The 22,626-nt window shown below is 42.9% G+C and overlaps 1 protein-coding gene across 3 annotated transcripts in view; it reads left to right on the forward strand.

Moving 5' to 3' along the window:
• The window catches only part of LOC100136604 (insulin receptor), a 140,039-nt gene that overhangs the window by 88,869 nt on the left and 28,544 nt on the right, over positions 1-22,626 (forward strand). For all 3 annotated transcript variants that reach the window (XR_005040201.2, XM_036966057.2, XM_036966058.2), the window contains exons 5-10: positions 17,155-17,294; positions 17,412-17,556; positions 17,876-18,090; positions 18,462-18,588; positions 18,927-19,042; positions 19,748-19,879. Coding sequence is in view for 2 of the 3 variants with exons in the window: in XM_036966057.2 (XP_036821952.1) it covers positions 17,155-17,294; positions 17,412-17,556; positions 17,876-18,090; positions 18,462-18,588; positions 18,927-19,042; positions 19,748-19,879 (875 nt within the window). In the remaining variant the exon portion in view is untranslated. The remainder of the gene's footprint in view (positions 1-17,154; positions 17,295-17,411; positions 17,557-17,875; positions 18,091-18,461; positions 18,589-18,926; positions 19,043-19,747; positions 19,880-22,626) is intronic.

Below are 22,626 nucleotides of genomic sequence, written 5' to 3' on the forward strand. Positions count from 1 at the left end.
GCGTTGCATATAATCTGACTGAGCATACAAGCACACAAGTATCTGACTGAGCGGTGGTAGGCAGAAGCAGGCGCGTAAACATTCATTCAAACAGCACTTTCGTGCGTTTTGCCAGCAGCTCTTCGTTGTGCGTCAAGCATTGCGCTGTTTATGACTTCAAGCCTAACAACTCCCGAGATGAGGCTGGTGTAACCAAAGTGAAATGGCTAGCTATTTAGGGGGACGGAAGCTATACTGTTTCACTGGTAATACTAAAGTGCCTATAAGAACATCCAATAGTCAAAGGTTAATGAAATACAAATGGTATAGAGGGAAATAGTGCTATAATTCCTATAATAACTACAACCTAAAACTTCTTACCTGGGAATATTGAAGACTCACGTTAAAAGGAACCACCAGCTTTCAAATGTTCTCATGTTTTGAGCAAGGAACTGAAACGTTAGCTTTCTTACATGGCACATATTGCACTTTTACTTACTTCTCCAACACTTTGTTTTTGCATTATTTAAACCAAGTTGAACATGTTTCATTATTTACTTGAGGCTAAATTGATTTTATTGATGTGTTATATTAAGTTAAAATAAGTGTTTCAGTATTGTTGTAATTGTCATTATTACAAATAAAATAAAAAAAATCGGGCAATTAATCGTATCGGCTTTTTTGGCCCGCCACTAATCGGTATCGGTATCGGCGTTGAAAAATCATAATCGGTCGACCTCTAGTCTGCAGTCGTCTCAATATGTACATGTGCAGTCGTCTCAATAGGTACATGTGCAGTCGTCTCAATAGTTACGTGTCTGCAGTCGTCTCAATAGTTACGTGTCTGCAGTCGTCTCAATAGGTACGTGTCTGCAGTCGTCTCAATAGGTACGTGTCTGCAGTCGTCTCAATAGGTACGTGTCTGCAGTCGTCTCAATAGGTACGTGTCTGCAGTCGTCTCAATATGTACTTGTCTGCAGTCGTCTCAATATGTACGTGTCTGCAGTCGTCTCAATAGGTACATGTGCAGTCGTCTCAGTGTGGTTTCAGAGGAGTTGTGCCAGTTAGATCGAAATGCTGCAAAGCCCTTTGCATCACGTCCTGCTAATTTCTGCTGTACAGTGCAGCATGACAGTGCAGTACTGCAAGGCTCCCCTGTTGTACAACGGCTGTTTGTGTGTGCGCATGTGCGGCGCTGCAGTGGGAGTGTGGAGGCGTTGGTTGGCACAGTGTATTCGCTATGCAGACAGTTCAGCAAGTTCAGGTCAGAGCAGCTAGCAAAGCAGGCAGGGAAAACAGGGCAGTGGTGTGTGTGTGTGTGTGTGCAGTGTTTTGTGTTGGGCTACAGAATACATTCCTCATAGCATTTCATTTCTGTTTGCTATTGCTGTCTCCACTCCATAGCTGAGCCAGTCTGAACTAAGCCAGCTGAGACAGTCACTCATGCAGGGCTAGGCTACAGTGCTCATTGATTTGCCAATAACAATGTTTAAGGTCGTCTGCTTGTGTGCATTCTAATCCTGGCTTGCCACTAGAGAGAAGAATCTGGGTGTGTTTATCACAGTGACCTTCGTGTGTGTGTGTGTGCGAGACAGACAAGACTCCAGACACACTAATCATTAGTTGGACAGAGATGGGTCTGGCCTCTTCAGGCCTTGGTGTCTTTTGTTACAGCGTGAAAGCTGGGTAGGAGCTGGCTGTGTGGTTGGGGAGGGGCAGGCTGGAGGGTGGGCCAAGGTTGGTGGCTGGGTAGCTGGAGTCTGATGGCCCCACAGGTTATGGCCTGCATTTCACCACCCATTGTCCTCTCCTCAAATCTCTCCTTCTCTTCGTGTCGGAGTGCATGCTGGGAGTGAGTCGTCAAGCAGAGTGTTTGTGAGTGAGAGCGAATGGAATTTCTTTTCACTCTATTGGGTTTTGGTATGTACATATATATATATTGATTAGTTTAGTTGTTTTACGGATATATTGTTTAACTATCACTAAGCACGTATAGGGGTGGTGGGATCTTTGAGCACGTATAGGGGTGGTGGGATCTTTGAGGTTGTTTTTTGCGAGGGCACAACCAGCGGGTGGGGGCCTGGTTGCAATGGCCACTCGGAAATGTAGAGTTTGAAAAACTTAGTCGGAGGCATGGAGTAAAAATTCCTGCTGCGGCTGGGTGTTCAGTGGAAGAATGTAGCTTGGCTGTGGGTGCTATCATTGGGTATGATAGCATCAAATCAGCCTCAAGGATGAATAGCGCTGTAGTGATATTCTATCAATTGAAAGGGTGAATAAGATAGTTGAGAGGGGTGTTGTGTTGCGGGAGACACAGACGCCGGTATTTCCGCTTATGAATCCTGCGAAGAAAGTTATGCTTTCTAACGTGCCACCATTTGTTAGAGATGAAGTGTTAGAGCGAGAGTTATCTCGCCATGGTCAAATCGTATCTACAATAAAGAAGGTTCTTTTTGGATGCAAATCTCCGTTGTTGAAACATGTCGTGTCTCATAGGAGACAAGTGCATATGATTTTAAAGAAGGAAGGAGATGAACTGAATTGTCAAGTTTAAGATTGATGGATTTGATTATGTCTTCTATGCATCTACTGAATCAATGAAATGTTTTGGATGTGGAAAGAGAGGGGCATTTGGTGCGTAATTGTCCCGAGAATGAACGCGCTGAGCCTGGTAGTAGCTTTAGTGCGGGTGCAACTAACGTACCACAGCGAAGGGATGAAAATACTACAGGTGTAGGGGAAGAGAGAAGGTGGGCAGACGTGGTTGGAAAGTAGGAGAGGAAGGCATTGTGGATACGGGGGCAATTGTGGTAGATCAGAACAAAGAGGGAGGGGAAACAGTAGGTGAGATTGCGACTGCCGTCGCTGAGGTGGTGCTGGAAAATGAAATTGGAGGTCAAGAGGAGATTGAAAGAACCCAAAGGAAGCGGTGTTTTCAATATCTTAGGAGTAAAAGGAAGAATTTAAGGGGTGGTGAAGGGTCTAATTCTAAGAGAAAGGTAGAGATGGATAAATCAGGTGAAGATGGAACAGGTTGTAGAGATGGGGTTTTCTTCTGGGGAGGATAGCGAGAGTGAGTCATCTGACGCGTCACAACAATATAGTGAGATAGATGGGGTGGAAGGGAGGTATGGGATCGAGAAGATACGTCAATTTCTGAAGTTGACAAAAGGGAAGAAATATATGCAGGATTACAATGTAACTGATTTTTTCCCTGAACGTGAATTGTTTATTGAATCAGCAAAGTTTCTGATGTCAAAAATTACAGGGGGAGGTTTGAAAAGCCCTGAAATTGCCAGACTCAAGAAAGTGGTCACGAGAGTAATAAGTGATGCAAATTCAAAGTAAATGAAAGAGTTCAGTTGCAGTTTTACTCTGTAAAGAGATGTGGTGGCTGTATCTTCCTCTGTATTTTTTTCTTATCCATGAGCAGTTTTAAGATCTCTTCTTTCAAACGTAAATGGGGCAAGAGATGTTAAAAAAAGAGCCATGGTGTATGAGTTAATGAGGGGAAAGGGAAGCGACATAATTTTTCTACAAGAAACGCATAGTAATTTGGAAAATGAAGTTATGTGGCAACAGGAGTGGGGGGGGACAGTGGTGTGTAGTCATAAAAACTCAAAAAGTGGGGGTGTGGTTATCTTGTTCTCAAAAGGGTTTTTGCCTTTGTCATATGAGGTTGAAGAGGTAGTTGAGGGGAGGTTATTAAAAGTTAGAGCAAGGTATGAAAACATCAATATGTGTCTGATAAATGTATATGCCCCAGTGGTGACAGTTGAGAGGGTATGTTTTTTAGAGACATTATCAAATACCATTGAGAAATGTAACAAAGAAGATTATTTGTTTATTGCTGGGGATTTTAACTGCACAGTTAGTGATTTAGATAGAAATCACCAAGAACCTCATATAGCCTCAAGGACGTTTTTGAAACGCCTTATTGTAACAAATGAACTGTGTGATATTTGGCGGAGTCAACATGGAGGAACAAGGCAGTACACCTGGGCGCATGTGAGAGAGAACATCATCTCTATGGCCAGGTTAGATAGGTTTTATGTTTTTGAGCATCAATCTCAGGTCTGTAAATCAAGTGTGATAACTCCAGTGGGATTTTCTGATCATTGTTTAATAACAGAGGTGGTGTTCATTAACGATGTAAAACCTAAAAGCGCATACTGGCATTTTAATATAACTTTATTGAGTGATGCTCACTTCAGGAATTGTTTCAGTTTTTTTTGGGAGAGGTGGAGGTCTCAAAAGGCCAGTTTTGTATCCCTTCAACAATGGTGGATATAGGGAAAATCCAGATTCAACAATTTTGTAATCAATACACGGAGAATGTCACCAAGGATATCACCAGATCAATGAAAGCCCTAGAGATTGAAATAGTGGAACTCATGACGTTGGTTGAGACCACAGGAGATCGAGGCCATACTCAGGCCCTCAAGAGGAGAAAAGCTGCATTGGCAGATCTGCTGGGTATCAGAGCACAGGGGGCATTGGTGAGAAGTAAATTTCAGGGCATATCTGAAATGGATGCCTCATCCAAATTTTTCTTTGGTTTAGAGAAAAAGAATGGACAAAGAAAAATTATTCATTGTCTCAAATCAGCTGTTGGACAAGAGCTCACTAGCCCTAGTCAAATTAGAAAGAGGGCAGTAGAGTTCTATGCTGAGCTCTACAAGTGTGAGTACAAAGAGGACAAAACGGTGACACAGCAGTTCTTTGATGGGTCCCCAAAGGTGACCTGCAGAAGCTCAGGTTGAGCTTGAGCAACCATTGTCTTTGCAGGATTTATACACTGCATTAAATGGCATGGAAAATGGAAGGGCACCAGGCATTGATGGGCTTCCCGTTGACTTTTTTAAGTCTTTTTGGGCTATGTTGGGAGAGGATTGGTTAGAAGTAGCTAATGATAGTTTAACCGAAGGGTTACTACCAATAAGCTGCAGAAGGGCTGTCCTCACCCTACTGCCTAAAAAGGGTGACCTGAGGGAGGTGAAGAACTGGAGGCCGGTGGCTTTATTGTGTACTGATTATAAAATATTGTCAAAGGCTTTGTCCAACAGGCTGAAGGAGGTGATGGGGCAAATCATACATACGGATCAGTCCTACTGTGTTCCTGGCAGGCAGATAGGGATAACATTTCTCTGATTCGTGATTTTTTGGACGTCTCTAAGGCTATTGGGTTGGATGCTGGTCTAATTTCAATTGATCAGGAAAAGGCATTTGACCGAGTTGAACATCAATATTTATGGCACACGTTTGAGGCGTTTGGGTTCAGCTCTGGTTTTATTGCCATGATAAAGGTGATATATGGTGACATTGAAAGTGTATTGAAAGTTAACGGTGGTTTGAGTGCTCCTTTTAAAGTGTGTAGAGGTATTAGGCAGGGATGTTCTATGTCTGGGATGTTATATGCTATTGCTATAGAGCCACTACTAAATAGCATTAGAAGTCGCATTGCAGGGGTGTGCCTTTCAGAGGATATTCCTCCGTATTCCGTCTTTCAGCCTATGCTGATGATGTAGTTGTGCTAGTGAAAAATCAAGCGGAGGTGGATAGTTTGAGTCTAATGGTTGATCGTTTTAGGGGAATATCCTCTGCAAAGGTAAATTGGGAAAAGAGTTGTGCTTTACAGATTGGAGAATGGTCTGGAGGGATCATGGTTTTGCCAGGGGGGCTAGAATGGTGTAAGGGAGGTTTTAAGTATCTTGGAGTGTACCTAGGAGATGAGGGGACTATGGAAAAAAATTGGAGTGGGGTGGTTGAAATGGTGGAAGGGAGGATGAGGAGATGGCGTTGGTTACTATCTCGTATGTCATATAGGGGGCGCACTATTATAGTTAACAATGTGATTGCCTCTGCACTGTGGCATCGGTTGTCAGTTTTAGAACCACCATCTGGCCTTCTGGCTAAGATACAGGCAATTATTGTGGATTTCTTTTGGGATAAGTATCACTGGGTTCCACAAAGTGTTTTGTATTTGTCAAGAGGAGGGGGGACAAGGTCTTGTAACATCTTGCTAGTAGGGCTGCTGCTTTTCGGTTTCAGTTTATTCAAAGGTTGCTTTATGGACCGGAAAATGTGGTGTGGAGAGGGGTGGCAGGTCTTATATTACAGCGGGTTGGAGGATTAGGTTTAAAGAAGGCTTTATTTCTGGTTGATAGTAGCCAGATTTCTAGGGAGGAAATACCTCCGTTTTATAGAGGCCTTCTCAAGAGTGTGGAGCGTAATGAAGGTGTCCAGAAGAACTTCAGCGGAGTCAGTGCATTGGCTGTTGGAGGAACCTCTGGTGTATGGGGCAAGACTGGACTGTACAACTGCAGCTGTTCCACATTTCTCCAAGATTCTGGTGGAAGGGAAAATCATCACCTTAAGACAGTTAATGGCCTATGGCTGGGCCCGCCTTAATGGATGGGAAGACGGGTGGCAGAACAGTTGGGGATGAGGTCGGAAAGGATTGTCGCAAGAATGCTGGGGGAGCTGTAGGAAGGCTCTGTCAGCGGAAGAATGGGGTATGCTTAGTAGCCACAAGAAGAAGGTGCAAGATGAAGACGTCTCATTTCCAAAACTAGGGATTACACCAAATATCCCAGAGTCAGAAAGAAAGGCGTTATTGCTGGATTTGAGAGGGTTGGAGGAGGTGGGTTTGGATGAGGTGAATGGGAAGGAATTGTATAGGGTGTGTCAAGGTGTTGAATAAAGATAAATTGAAAAATAGAAAAGATACTCCATGGAGGGTAAAATTGGGCATTGATGACAAGGTAAAGCCAGCATGGAGAGCACTGTACAAACCACCGTTACAAAAGGGTACTGGTGATATGCAATGGAGGGTTTTCGTATGGCATTATTGCAGTTAATGCTTTTGTATCTGTTATTAACTCAGATGTTAGAGATGGATGTCCTTTTTGTAATAGAGAGCTACCTTGACTGTTTTATGGAGTGTGAGAGGATAAAACCTCTATTGGAAATGCTGGAACTTTGTTTAAAGCAGTAGGCAAGTTTTTCAATAACACTGTTTTTATTTTGGGGTTTCAATATAGTAAACAACAGAAAAGAAAATGTCAAATGTTAAATTTTATTTTGGGACAAGCTAAGATGTCAATTTTTCTGAGTAGGAAACATAAGATAGAAACGGGATATGGGCAGGATGTAAGATGTGTTTTTAAAGGTTTAGTGAAAGCAAGAATAAAGGTAGATTTTGAGTTCTTTTCAGCTGTAAAAGATCTCCTATTATTTGAGGAGAAGTGGGCCTACGAAAGAGCGCTTTGTTTTGTAGAGGAGGGGAAATTATTTTTTGCTGCTGAAATAAGTTGAATGTATATGTTATGTATTTATTTTTGTTTAGGAATAACATTTGTTGTTTCATTTCTGAAAAGGCAGTGTGTCATTATTTATGTTAACACTTGAGTAAAAAATAAAGGTTTTATAAAAACTCAAAACTCTCTCTCTCTCTCTCTCTCTCTCTCTCTCTCTCTCTCTCTCTCTCTCTCTCTCTCTCTCTCTCTCTCTCTCTCTCTCTCTCTCTCTCTCTCTCTCTCTCGTGTCGGAGTGCATGCTGGGAGTGAGTCGTCAAGCAGAGTGTTTGTGAGTGAGAGCGAATGGAATTTCTTTTCACTCTATTGGGTTTTGGTATGTACATATATATATATTGATTAGTTTAGTTGTTTTACGGGATATATTGTTTAACTATCACTAAGCACGTATAGGGGTGGTGGGATCTTTGAGCACGTATAGGGGTGGTGGGATCTTTGAGGTTGTTTTTTCGCTCAGGGCACAACCAGCGGGTGGGGCTGGTTGCAATGGCCACTCGCGGAAATGTAGAGTTTGAAAAACTTAGTCGGAGGCATGGAGTAAAAATTCCTGCTGCGGCTGGGTGTTCAGTGGAAGAATGTAGCTTGGCTGTGGGTGCTATCATTGGGTATGATAGCATCAAATCAGCCTCAAGGATGAATAGCGCTGTAGTGATATTCTTAGATTCAATTGAAAAGGTGAATAAGATAGTTGAGAGGGGTGTTGTGTTGCGGGAGACACAGACGCCGGTATTTCCGCTTATGAATCCTGCGAAGAAAGTTATGCTTTCTAACGTGCCACCATTTGTTAGAGATGAAGTGTTAGAGCGAGAGTTATCTCGCCATGGTCAAATCGTATCTACAATAAAGAAGGTTCTTTTTGGATGCAAATCTCCGTTGTTGAAACATGTCGTGTCTCATAGGAGACAAGTGCATATGATTTTAAAGAAGGAAGGAGATGAACTGAATTTAGCGTTTAGTTTTAAGATTGATGGATTTGATTATGTCTTCTATGCATCTACTGAATCAATGAAATGTTTTGGATGTGGAAGAGAGGGGCATTTGGTGCGTAATTGTCCCGAGAATGAACGCGCTGAGCCTGGTAGTAGCTTTAGTGCGGGTGCAACTAACGTACCACAGCGAAGGGATGAAAATACTACAGGTGTAGGGGAAGAGAGAAGATGGGCAGATGTGGTTGGAAAAGTAGGAGAGGAAGGCATTGTGGATACGGGGGCAATTGTGGTAGATCAGAACAAAGAGGGAGGGGAAACAGTAGGTGAGATTGCGACTGCCGTCGCTGAGGTGGTGCTGGAAAATGAAATTGGAGGTCAAGAGGAGATTGAAATAACGGAAAAGGAAGCGGATGTTTTCAAAATACCGAGGAGTAAAAGGAAGAATTTAAGGGGTGGTGAAGGGTCTAATTCTAAGAGAAAGGTAGAGATGGATAAATCAGGTGAAGATGAACAGGTTGTAGAGATGGGGTTTTCTTCTGGGGAGGATAGCGAGAGTGAGTCATCTGACGCGTCACAACAATATAGTGAGATAGATGGGGTGGAAGGGAGGTATGGGATCGAGAAGATACGTCAATTTCTGAAGTTGACAAAAGGCAAGAAATATATGCAGGATTACAATGTAACTGATTTTTTCCCTGAACGTGAATTGTTTATTGAATCAGCAAAGTTTCTGATGTCAAAAATTACAGGGGGAGGTTTGAAAAGCCCTGAAATTGCTAGACTCAAGAAAGTGGTCACGAGAGTAATAAGTGATGCAAATTCTAAAGAAAATGAAAGAGTTCAGTTGCAGTTTTAACTCTGTAAAGAGATGTGGTGGCTGTATCTTCCTCTGTATTTTTTTCTTATCCATGAGCAGTTTTAAGATCTCTTCTTTAAACGTAAATGGGGCAAGAGATGTTAAAAAAAGAGCCATGGTGTATGAGTTAATGAGGGGAAAGGGAAGTGACATAATTTTTCTACAAGAAACGCATAGTAATTTGGAAAATGAAGTTATGTGGCAACAGGAGTGGGGGGGGACAGTGGTGTGTAGTCATAAAAACTCAAAAAGTGGGGGTGTGGTTATCTTGTTCTCAAAAGGGTTTTTGCCTTTGTCATATGAGGTTGAAGAGGTAGTTGAGGGGAGGTTATTAAAAGTTAGAGCAAGGTATGAAAACATCAATATGTGTCTGATAAATGTATATGCCCCAGTGGTGACAGTTGAGAGGGTATGTTTTTTAGAGACATTATCAAATACCATTGAGAAATGTAACAAAGAAGATTATTTGTTTATTGCTGGGGATTTTAACTGCACAGTTAGTGATTTAGATAGAAATCACCAAGAACCTCATATAGCCTCAAGGACGTTTTTGAAACGCCTTATTGTAACAAATGAACTGTGTGATATTTGGCGGAGTCAACATGGAGGAACAAGGCAGTACACCTGGGCGCATGTGAGAGAGAACATCATCTCTATGGCCAGGTTAGATAGGTTTTATGTTTTTGAGCATCAATCTCAGGTCTGTAAATCAAGTGTGATAACTCCAGTGGGATTTTCTGATCATTGTTTAATAACAGAGGTGGTGTTCATTAACGATGTAAAACCTAAAAGCGCATACTGGCATTTTAATATAACTTTATTGAGTGATGCTCACTTCAGGAATTGTTTCAGTTTTTTTTGGGAGAGGTGGAGGTCTCAAAAGGCCAGTTTTGTATCCCTTCAACAATGGTGGGATATAGGGAAAATCCAGATTCAACAATTTTGTAATCAATACACGGAGAATGTCACCAAGGATATCACCAGATCAATGAAAGCCCTAGAGATTGAAATAGTGGAACTCATGACGTTGGTTGAGACCACAGGAGATCGAGGCCATACTCAGGCCCTCAAGAGGAGAAAAGCTGCATTGGCAGATCTGCTGGGTATCAGAGCACAGGGGGCATTGGTGAGAAGTAAATTTCAGGGCATATCTGAAATGGATGCCTCATCCAAATTTTTCTTTGGTTTAGAGAAAAAGAATGGACAAAGAAAAATTATTCATTGTCTCAAATCAGCTGTTGGACAAGAGCTCACTAGCCCTAGTGAAATTAGAAAGAGGGCAGTAGAGTTCTATGCTGAGCTCTACAAGTGTGAGTACAAAGAGGACAAAACGGTGACACAGCAGTTCTTTGATGGGCTCCCAAAGGTGCCTGCAGAAGCTCAGGTTGAGCTTGAGCAACCATTGTCTTTGCAGGATTTATACACTGCATTAAATGGCATGGAAAATGGAAGGGCACCAGGCATTGATGGGCTTCCCGTTGACTTTTTTAAGTCTTTTTGGGCTATGTTGGGAGAGGATTGGTTAGAAGTAGCTAATGATAGTTTAACCGAAGGGTTACTACCAATAAGCTGCAGAAGGGCTGTCCTCACCCTACTGCCTAAAAAGGGTGACCTGAGGGAGGTGAAGAACTGGAGGCCGGTGGCTTTATTGTGTACTGATTATAAAATATTGTCAAAGGCTTTGTCCAACAGGCTGAAGGAGGTGATGGGGCAAATCATACATACGGATCAGTCCTACTGTGTTCCTGGCAGGCAGATAGGGGATAACATTTCTCTGATTCGTGATTTTTTGGACGTCTCTAAGGCTATTGGGTTGGATGCTGGTCTAATTTCAATTGATCAGGAAAAGGCATTTGACCGAGTTGAACATCAATATTTATGGCACACGTTTGAGGCGTTTGGGTTCAGCTCTGGTTTTATTGCCATGATAAAGGTGATATATGGTGACATTGAAAGTGTATTGAAAGTTAACGGTGGTTTGAGTGCTCCTTTTAAAGTGTGTAGAGGTATTAGGCAGGGATGTTCTATGTCTGGGATGTTATATGCTATTGCTATAGAGCCACTACTAAATAGCATTAGAAGTCGCATTGCAGGGGTGTGCCTTTCAGAGGATATTCCTCCTATTCGTCTTTCAGCCTATGCTGATGATGTAGTTGTGCTAGTGAAAAATCAAGCGGAGGTGGATAGTTTGAGTCTAATGGTTGATCGTTTTAGGGGAATATCCTCTGCAAAGGTAAATTGGGAAAAGAGTTGTGCTTTACAGATTGGAGAATGGTCTGGAGGGATCATGGTTTTGCCAGGGGGGCTAGAATGGTGTAAGGGAGGTTTTAAGTATCTTGGAGTGTACCTAGGAGATGAGGGGACTATGGAAAAAAATTGGAGTGGGGTGGTTGAAATGGTGGAAGGGAGGATGAGGAGATGGCGTTGGTTACTATCTCGTATGTCATATAGGGGGCGCACTATTATAGTTAACAATGTGATTGCCTCTGCACTGTGGCATCGGTTGTCAGTTTTAGAACCACCATCTGGCCTTCTGGCTAAGATACAGGCAATTATTGTGGATTTCTTTTGGGATAAGTATCACTGGGTTCCACAAAGTGTTTTGTATTTGTCAAAAGAGGAGGGGGGACAAGGTCTTGTACATCTTGCTAGTAGGGCTGCTGCTTTTCGGTTTCAGTTTATTCAAAGGTTGCTTTATGGACCGGAAAATGTGGTGTGGAGAGGGGTGGCAGGTCTTATATTACAGCGGGTTGGAGGATTAGGTTTAAAGAAGGCTTTATTTCTGGTTGATAGTAGCCAGATTTCTAGGGAGGGAGTACCTCCGTTTTATAGAGGCCTTCTCAGAGTGTGGAGCGTAATGAAGGTGTCCAGAAGAACTTCAGCGGAGTCAGTGCATTGGCTGTTGGAGGAACCTCTGGTGTATGGGGCAAGACTGGACTGTACAACTGCAGCTGTTCCACATTTCTCCAAGATTCTGGTGAAGGGGAAAATCATCACCTTAAGACAGTTAATGGCCATGGCTGGGCCCGCCTTAATGGATGGAAGACGGGTGGCAGAACAGTTGGGGATGAGGTCGGAAAGGATTGTCGGACAAATGCTGGGGAGCTGTAGGAAGGCTCTGTCAGCGGAAGAATGGGGTATGCTTAGTAGCCACAAGAAGAAGGTGCAAGATGAAGACGTCTCATTTCCAAAACTAGGGATTACACCAAATATCCCAGAGTCAGAAAGAAAGGCGTTATTGCTGGATTTGAGAGGGTTGGAGGAGGTGGGTTTGGATGAGGTGAATGGGAAGGAATTGTATAGGGGGTGTGTCAAGGTGTTGAATAAAGATAAATTGAAAAATAGAAAAGATACTCCATGGAGGGTAAAATTGGGCATTGATGACAAGGTAAAGCCAGCATGGAGAGCACTGTACAAACCACCGTTACAAAAGGGTACTGGTGATATGCAATGGAGGGTTTTGCATGGCATCATTGCAGTTAATGCTTTTGTATCTGTTATTAACTCAGATGTTAGAGATGGATGTCCTTTTTGTAATATAAGAGAAACCATTTTTCACTGTTTTATGGAGTGTGAGAGGATAAAACCTCTATTGGAAATGCTGGAATCTTTGTTTAAAGCAGTAGGGGAGTTTTTCAATAACACTGTTTTTATTTTGGGGTTTCAATATAGTAAACAACAGAAAAGAAAATGTCAAATGTTAAATTTTATTTTGGGACAAGCTAAGATGTCAATTTTTCTGAGTAGGAAACATAAGATAGAAACGGGATATGGGCAGGATGTAAGATGTGTTTTTAAAGGTTTAGTGAAAGCAAGAATAAAAGTAGATTTTGAGTTCTTTTCAGCTGTAAAAGATCTCCTATTATTTGAGGAGAAGTGGGCCTACGAAAGAGCGCTTTGTTTTGTAGAGGAGGGGAAATTATTTTTTGCTGCTGAAATAAGTTGAATGTATATGTTATGTATTTATTTTTGTTTAGGAATAACATTTGTTGTTTCATTTCTGAAAAGGCAGTGTGTCATTATTTATGTTAACACTTGAGTAAAAAATAAAGGTTTTATAAAAACTCTCTCTCTCTCTCTCTCTCTCTCTCTCTCTCTCTCTCTCTCTCTCTCTCTCTCTCTCTCTCTCTCTCTCTCTCTCTCTCTCTCTCTCTCTCTCTCTCTCTCTCTCTCTCTCTCTCTCTCTCTCTCTCTCTCTCTCTCTCTCTCTCTCTCTCTCTCTCTCTCTCTCTCTCTCTCTCTCTCTCTCTCTCTCTCTCTCTCTCTCTCTCTCTCTCTCTCTCTCTCTCTCTCTCTCTCTCTCTCTCTCTCTCTCTCTCTCTCTCTCTCTCTCTCTCTCTCTCTCTCTCTCACACATATATTTTTCTACCCTCGCCCTCCACTATCCCAACTCTTTTCCTCTCTCGCTCTCACTATACATAATAGGTAGTGTTGTAAGTCATCCCGCCTGCCTATCATTATTGAATGCATCCCAAATGGCACCCTTTTCCCTATTTAGTGTACTACTTTTGACCAGGGCTCCCATAGTGACTATAGTGCACTATATACTGGGGTCATTTGCTGATGCTACAACAGTGTTGCTCTATCCAACACCACATACCGCCACTCTTCACGTATTAGTTTTAGTAAATCACACACGGACACACGTTTCCATGAAAATATGCTACAAATGCTGCAGGAAGAAACTAGACCTGACCCCATTTAGTTGACTGTACGATTGTTTGGTCGATAGGCTATTGATCTGCCAATATTATTTTTAATCGAGCAGTAACACGTATATTTTGGGGGGGGGCACACAAGACACCTGGCTGATTTGTGCCTGTCTCAGTGGGCTTATCTATTGCAGAGGCAACGGGGATGGCGGAGTCCAAGAAGAAGGGGAGTGTGGCTAAGATTCACAACGCATGTCTCTCTCCAGAATGCACTCGCTCTAGCCGATTCATGCACATTCATTGTTTCATAACTTCATTGTGTGAATTGTTTTCCCTTTGATTGTAAGTCTATCAATTCTCAATTGCATATATCACCAGTAGTACATTTACTGCTAATTCCCATAATTTCTAATGTACAATGTTGGTTGGGTTATGGTAATTTCTGTTAATGCATTCAATACTTTATTATTAAAGTAATTTACTGTTCTCATTGTTGGAGTGGACACATTGTTTGCAGAGCGCATAACCTATGCTACAGATACAAGATTTGGTTTATGGAATTCAAGTTCGACTTTTGTAAATTAATTCATTTTCTTTTGTTTGGAGCGCTCATGTCATTGTTGAGTAAGGACGCGCACCTGATTACGCATAGAAGTAGGCCTGGGCTATCTGGCCTGCTCACAAATGTGAGCCTATAAATGTGCCCATTTGTGGATCTGATAGTATTTCTGATTGTCTTAACTCACCACCACTAATGAGGTGTGGAGCTTCTCAAGTAAGGTTTTCTTCACCTCAAACATCAAACAGCAAGCGAAGAGTCCATCCATTGACAATGACAATAGTTCCTTAATGTACAGTGCATTCAGAAAGTATTCAGACCCCTTGACTTTTTCCACATTTTGTTACGTTACAGCCTTATTCTAAAATGGATTTAATGATTTTTTTTCACTCATCAATCGAGACATAATACCCCATAATGACAAAGCGAAAATAGGTTTTTAGAAATGTTTGCAAATTTATATTAAAACCTTTTTTATATTAAAAACCCCCAGAAATATAAGAATTCAGACCGTTTGCTAATGAGACTCGAAATTGAGCTCAGTTGCATCCTGTTTCCATTGATCATCCTTGAGATATTTCTACAACTTGAATGGAGTCCAACTGTGGTAAATTCAATTGATTGGACATGATTTTGAAAGGCACACACCTGTCTATATAAGATTTCACAGTTGACAGTGCATGTCTGAGCAAAAAACAAGCCATGAGGTCAAGGAGTTGTCCGTAGAGATCCAAGACAGGATTTAGTCGAGACACAGTTCTGGGGAAGGGTACCAAAACATTTCTGCAGCATTGAAGGTCCCTAAGATCACAGTCTTCATCATTCTTAAATGGAAAAAGATTGGAACCACAAAGACTCTTCCTAGAGCTGGCCGCCCTGCCAAACTGAGCAATTGGGGGAGAAGGGCCTTGTTCAGAGAGATGATCAAGAACCCGATGGTCACTCTGACAGAGCTCCAGAGTTCCTCTGTGGAGATGGAAGAACCTTCCATCAGGACAACCCTCTCTGCAACTCTCCACCAATCAGGTCTTTATGGTAGAGTGGCCAGACGGAAGCCACTAATCAGTAAAAGGCACATGACAGCTCACTTGGAGTTTGCCAAAAGACACCTAAAGTGTCTCAGACAATGAGAACAAGATTCTCTGATCTGATGAAACCAAGATTGAACTTTTTGGCCTGAATGCCAAGTGTCACATCTGAAGGAAACCTGGCACCATCCCTACGGTGAAGCATATGGTGGTGGCAGCATCATGCTGTGAGGATGTTTTTCAGCAGCAGGGACTGAGAGACTAGTCAGGATTGAGGGAAAGGTGAATGGAGCACTCAGGACCTCAGACTGGGGGCGAAGATTCCCCTTCCAACAGGACAACGACCCTAAGCACACAGACAAGACAACGCAGGAGTGGCTTCGAGACAAGTCTCTGATTGTCCTTGAGTGGCCCGGACTTGAACCCGATCAAACATCTCTGGAGAGACCTGAAAATAGCTGTGTAGCGACACTCCCCATCCAACCTGACAGAGCTTGAGAGGATCTGCAGAGAAGAATTGGAGAAACTCCCCAAATGTGCCAAGCTTGTAGCGTCATACCCAAGAAGACTCGAGGCTGTAATCGCTGCCAAAGGTGCTTCAACAAGGTACTGAATAAAGAATCTGGTACTTAATGTAAATGTCATATTTCAGTAGATTTTTAAAAATACATTTGCAAACATTTCTTAAAACCTGTTTTTGCTTTGTCATTATGGGGTATTGTGTGTAGATTGAGAGAGAGATAGAGAGACGTTTTACTTTAGTCGGACACAGCCCTAGGAGAAACGCACACTGAACCCAACAACAAAGGTTGGAAGACAAATGTCCTCTTCCTCGATGGAGCTGCCAGTGTGTGCGTGTGTGTGGATAACATAGTGAGTGTGCTTGTGTGCTCACTAGACCAGATCATTCTCTCACCTCTCAAACCAGTCAGCATAAAAACTACCTTGACACATCGTGAATGGTTTGGCTCTGTGTTTGAAGGTTGAAGGGCTCGATCAGGGCGTACGACATTGTATACTTCTCTCTTATGAAAGATTGAACTTAACTCCATTGTTAGGTTATAGAGTAGTCCTCGCTCTCATCCTCTCTCCCTCTCTCTGGGAAGGTTGAGGGGTAGATGAGGGCACCGTAGCTCTTATGAAAGGATTATTGCCTACTTCCTTCAATTCATCGTGAGGTGACTTGAGGTTATAGAGTAGCTGTTGGGCAAACTCTGCTCGCGTGTGTGTGCGTGCGTGTACCGCCAAGTGAGAGTTTGATTATGTCTGTGAAGTGGTTCCCACCTCCTGTGAGTCGAACTCGGTGACTATGTGAACTCTCTGACTGTGTTAGTCTGTGTGTCTACCCCAAGAGTGTGTTTTCTGACTTGTGTGTGTTTGTACCGTATGACCTTAGGGCTGGGAATTGCCAGGGACCTCACGGTATGATATTATCACGATACTTAGGTGCTGATACGATGTGTATTGCGGTTCTATGTGTCTCACGACTCTATATGTACTGTGATTTTATTGTGATCCGATTTTCCAAACATATTGCTCACTATATGTCTGCTGCTGAGGAACAAGAGAGAGCCATGAGAAAACGAGTTTTAGAGATAAGTGTTAACATGTTGGCATACCATTTCAAACATTTGAAAACAATCTGTAGTTTTGGCGCAGGTACAGCCGATTTAGGGCTAGCTAAGGTTAACTACCTAGCCATTTTTTTACTAATAGGTACTTGGAGTCAGAGTATCAATATAAAATTGCAAAAAATAATATTGCGATTCTCTACTGTATGTATTTTTCCCCTCATCCCTATCTGACGTGTGTGCTCTCTCCATCTCCTCCTGCAGGTTAATCTGTACTCCATGTGCTGGGCTGTGTCCTAAGGTGTGTATGGGCCAGAAGATGGTGGACTCTGTGACAGCAGCACAGGCTCTGAGAGGATGCACCGTGCTCAACGGCAGCATGGAAATCAACCTCAGAGGGGGAAGTGAGTATTGTGAGCCCTTGTCTAATTTACAAGTGTATGTGTGTGTCATTATGTCACCCCTGCTTGTAACCAAAGTTCCTTCTAAGTTAATAATAATTTGATTGTGTGCGTGTGTAGATAACATAGCAGCAGAGCTGGAGGCTAACCTTGGTCAGTTGGAGGAGATAACAGGGTATCTGACTGTCCGGCGCTCCTACGCCCTCGTCTCTCTCTCCTTCCTCCGCAAACTACAGGTCATCAGAGGGGACACACTGATAGATGGGTAAGTTGACTTTCCTTCTCGTCCTCTTCCTCCAACTTTCTTCTTCCAAGCCCTGCAGTTCGCTTCTTTCTCTTTCTGCTCCTCTTACTCCTCCTCCTCCTCCTCTCATATTCTAAACTATATCTGTCAGTAATACTTAAAATACACTTAAAAATACATCAGTATAATGTGTCTGTCAGGGTTGGGGTCAATTCCAGTCAATTCAGAAAGTACACAGGAATTCCAATTATATTTAATGAATTGGAATTTGTTTTACTTTCTGAATTGACTTGAATTTGAATAGAATTGACCCCAACCCTGGTGTCTGTTTCTTCCCCAGGGGTTACTCGTTCTATGCGTTAGACAACCAGAACCTGCGTCAGCTGTGGGACTGGAACAAACACAACCTGACCATCCTCCAGGGACGCATGTTCTTTCAACTCAACATTAAGCTCTGCATGTCAGAGATCCGCAAGATGGAGGAGGTGACAGGCACCAAAGACAGACAGCACAAGAACGACATCGTATCCAAGACCAATGGAGACCAGGCCTCCTGTAAGGAGCATACAGTCTTGAGTACACACACGCATGAACGCCAACACACAAATTTGCAGAGATGAAAACACTTTATATATATATGTTTTTTTTTATTTGAGTCATTTAGCAGACATTCTTATCCAGATCAACTTACAGGAGCAGTTAGTGTTAAGTGTCTTGCTCAAGGGCACATCAGCAGATTTTCACCTAGTCGGCTCGGGGATTCAAACCAGCGACCTTTTTCATCACTGGCCCAACGCTCTAGCCGCAAGGCTACCTGCCGCCCCACACACATGCTTGTGCACACACACGTACATACATCTGTAGTGTGTCACAGACCTAGGACAGTGTAGTACTGACCATATTGTGTGTGTGTGTGACTCTCTCAGGTGAGAACCAGGAGTTAAGGTTCACTCAGGTGCGTGCCACACATGATAAGATCGTGATCAGGTGGGAACCGTTCTGGCCTCCTGACTTCAGAGACCTGCTGGGCTTCATGCTCTTCTACAAGGAAGCGTAAGTACACACGTTTGTGTGTGTGTGTCGGACATGACTGTGCCATCTGAAATCATTTTTCAGAAGGGCAGCTGGAGTCCAAAGCCCTCAAGTTACTTTTGGGAATGAGCAGTTTCCAGAGAAGTGGAGTTTTAATTGTATCAGTACACTATGGGCTACAAACAGTCGTCCCTAGGAACTTAATACCATTTAACCACTTCCTTTCTGAAGAACTTTGCAGAATATTCAATGTACTCTGGAGCCTAGTACAATTCCTCCTTTCTAAGGACCTTTTTGGAGCAGTATGTGTGTCTCCTTATTTCTTATCTATGCTATTCTGTGTCTCTCCCCTCTCCCAGGCCCTACCGCAACGTGACAGAGTTTGACGGCCAGGACGCGTGTGGTTCTAACTGGGTAATAGTTGACCTGGATCCTCCAGCTCGGGCTACAGAGGGCAACCCACAGGTGGAGCCAGGTAACGTTTCATTCTCTTCTGTCTTACAACTGTATTGGAAAGGATAGATGTCTGTACACTGTCAAAATCTTGGGGGAAATCCAAAATAGAGGTTTGGATGCAGAAATATTGTGTTTATTAAGACATGATGCCCCAAAATGTGCATGAATAAAAATGGACAAAACAATGTTTTCGGTTGATTAAAGGTAGACTCAGCAATATGACGTAGCTGCAGAAAGTAAAGAGTATAAGTGGGTCAATTTCCACAACAACTAAGAGCGTTGAAGTGAGAGGCTCAACTTCTCCTATGTTTTGGTGCCCTGGCTACCGTGCTGTAACAGCATGAACTCTTGCACGTGCGATGATGCTGTGTGTGACTGTGTGAGAGCGAAGTCTTGCATTTAGTCTATCTTTAATCCATCATGAGTGTCACCTGTCTGTCAATCTGTCTAACAACTATACAGAATGGACGGACGGTTAAATTATTTTAGCTGCTTAGCCATTCATATTTGACAACTTTCAGCATACAGTACAGGTACATACTGGTCACTGTAGTAGAAAGGAAGCAACAACCAGTGTTTTGCTCAATAGTGTCCGTGCTGCAACACATCCCAGTAATATTGTTCCAGGTACCCCGATTCACTGTAGTAGCAAGGTAAGAACAAAAAGTGTTTCGCTCAATAGTGTCTGTGCTGCAGCATGTACCAATACTATTGTTCCTTCCAGGTACCCTGATCTTGTCTTTGAAGCCCTGGACGCAGTACGCCATCATGGTCAAGACCCAGCTCTCTGCCTCTGATGAACACCAGGTCCTCGGGGCCAAGAGCAAGATCATCTACATCAGGACCAACGCCACCAGTAAGAGCCCTTATTGAGATATTAGCTACCTCTCAAATGGCACCCTATTTCCTATATAGTGCACAACTTCTGACCATTATGGACCCTGATCGAAAGTAGTACACCATATAAGGAATAGGGTGACATTTGTGACGCAACCATACAGTTCTTCATTCAATTCTGTGAGTAAGACTCCTCATTCTCTCTGGTGATCTCAAGCCATCACCCCCCTCCCCCAACCCCTTAATCAGACCAACTGGTGAGTGGACTATCCAATATATTAATTGGCTAGCAGGTTCTCCAGAGTCAAAGGTAGGATTTGACCACCCCTGGTTAGGATAAGTGGTATAAGAGCTACAGTAGCTGGTAGATTGGCTGTTGTCCTCTGCCTCACCTCGACTGTTAGCTGAGGTGTGTCATAGCTAATGGCACGAGAACAAGGAAGAGGAAGGAAATGATGATGAGACAGGAGTGCTACTTGTACCTCCCAGTCTCATTGTGTCTCTGCTTCGTGCCCAATGTCTGAAGTCACACAAGCTGAGGTCATGAATCTGATGTCACCCTGTGTGTGTGTGTCTATCTGTGTATGTGTGTCACCCTGCGTGCATTTAGATCTCCCTGTGTGTGTGTGTCACTGTGTGTGTCACTGTGTGTGTCTCCAGAGGACATGCTGTGGTTTAGGGTTGAACACAGACAGGTGTCTAAGTTTGTCTGACTGGCTTCCTTTGTACTTGTTGTGCGTTGTCTCCTTCCTTCCTGATAAACCACATTACAGTGCCGCCTCGTCGCACCACGCAGCCTGGTGTGAGGCCACAGTTGGCACACAACCATCGGAGGCGGGCAGGCATGTCAAGGGTGTTCTAGTTGCAGTTCAAACAGTGTTCTACTGTAATTACAGTTTCACCGTTTTCGTCTCAAGCCTGGTCCCACATCTGTTTCCGCTTTATTGCCAAGTCCTTGTCACTTATTGTCACGTTATGTTTGGCTGGCATCCAGGCTACCTCTGTCTCTCTGTCTTTGTGGAGGTTGAACCGAACCTGGATTCAGCCCGTCTTGTGTCATGACTCCATCAACCACACATACAGTGCCTTGCGAAAGCCCCCTTGAACTTTGCGACCTTTTGCCACATTTCAGGCTTCAAACATGAAGATATAAAACTGTATTTTTTTGTGAAGAATCAACAACAAGTGGGACACAATCATGAAGTGGAACGACATTTATTGGATATTTCAAACTTTTTTAACAAATCAAAAACTGAAAAATTGGGCGTGCAAAATTATTCAGCCCCTTTACTTTCAGTGCAGCAAACTCTCTCCAGAAGTTCAGTGAGGATCTCTGAATAATCCAATGTTGACCTTAATGACTAATGATGATAAATACAATCCACCTGTGTGTAATCAAGTCTCCGTATAAATGCACCTGCACTGTGATAGTCTCAGAGGTCCGTTAAAAGCGCAGAGAGCATCATGAAGAACAAGGAACACACCAGGCAGGTCCGAGATACTGTTGTGAAGAAGTTTAAAGCCGGATTTGGATACAAAAAGATTTCCCAAGCTTTAAACATCCCAAGGAGCACTGTGCAAGCGATAATATTGAAATGGAAGGAGTATCAGACCACTGCAAATCTACCAAGACCTGGCCGTCCCTCTAAACTTTCAGCTCATACAAGGAGAAGACTGATCAGAGATGCAGCCAAGAGGCCCATGATCACTCTGGATGAACTGCAGAGATCTACAGCTGAGGTGGGAGACTCTGTCCATAGGACAACAATCAGTCGTATATTGCACAAATCTGGCCTTTATGGAAGAGTGGCAAGAAGAAAGCCATTTCTTAAAGATATCCATAAAAAGTGTTTTTAAAGTTTGCCACAAGCCACCTGGGAGACACACCAAACATGTGGAAGAAGGTGCTCTGGTCAGATGAAACCAAAATTGAACTTTTTGGCAACAATGCAAAACGTTATGTTTGGCGTAAAAGCAACACAGCTGAACACACACCATCCCCACTGTCAAACATGGTGGTGGCAGCATCATGGTTTGGGCCTGCTTTTCTTCAGCAGGGACAGGGAAGATGGTTAAAATTGATGGGAAGATGGATGGAGCCAAATACAGGACCATTCTGGAAGAAAACCTGATGGAGTCTGCAAAAGACCTGAGACTGGGATGGAGATTTGTCTTCCAACAAGACAATGATCCAAAACATAAAGCAAAATCTACAATGGAATGGTTCAAAAATAAACATATCCAGGTGTTAGAATGGCCAAGTCAAAGTCCAGACCTGAATCCAATCGAGAATCTGTGGAAAGAACTGAAAACTGCTGTTCACAAATGCTTTCCATCCAACCTCACTGAGCTCGAGCTGTTTTGCAAGGAGGAATGGGAAAAAAAATTAGTCTCTCGATGTGCAAAACTGATAGAGACATACCCCAAGCGACTTACAGCTGTAATCGCAGCAAAAGGTGGCGCTACAAAGTATTAACTTAAGGGGGCTGAATAATTTTGCACGCCCAATTTTTCAGTTTTTGATTTGTTAAAAAAGTTTGAAATATCCAATAAATGTCGTTCCACTTCATGATTGTGTCCCACTTGTTGTTGATTCTTCACAAAAAAATACAGTTTTATATCTTTATGTTTGAAGCCTGAAATGTGGCAAAAGGTCGCAAAGTTCAAGGGGGCCGAATACTTTCGCAAGGTGCTGTACCTCTAGGAGAAGCTTTCATTAAACATGATCTTTGTTCTCTAAAGTCATAGCAGCTGGCACAGCACTAT

The sequence above is a fragment of the Oncorhynchus mykiss genome, chromosome 28, assembly GCF_057628025.1.
Source record: "Oncorhynchus mykiss isolate SJ-2025 chromosome 28, ASM5762802v1, whole genome shotgun sequence".
NCBI lineage: Eukaryota > Metazoa > Chordata > Actinopteri > Salmoniformes > Salmonidae > Oncorhynchus > Oncorhynchus mykiss.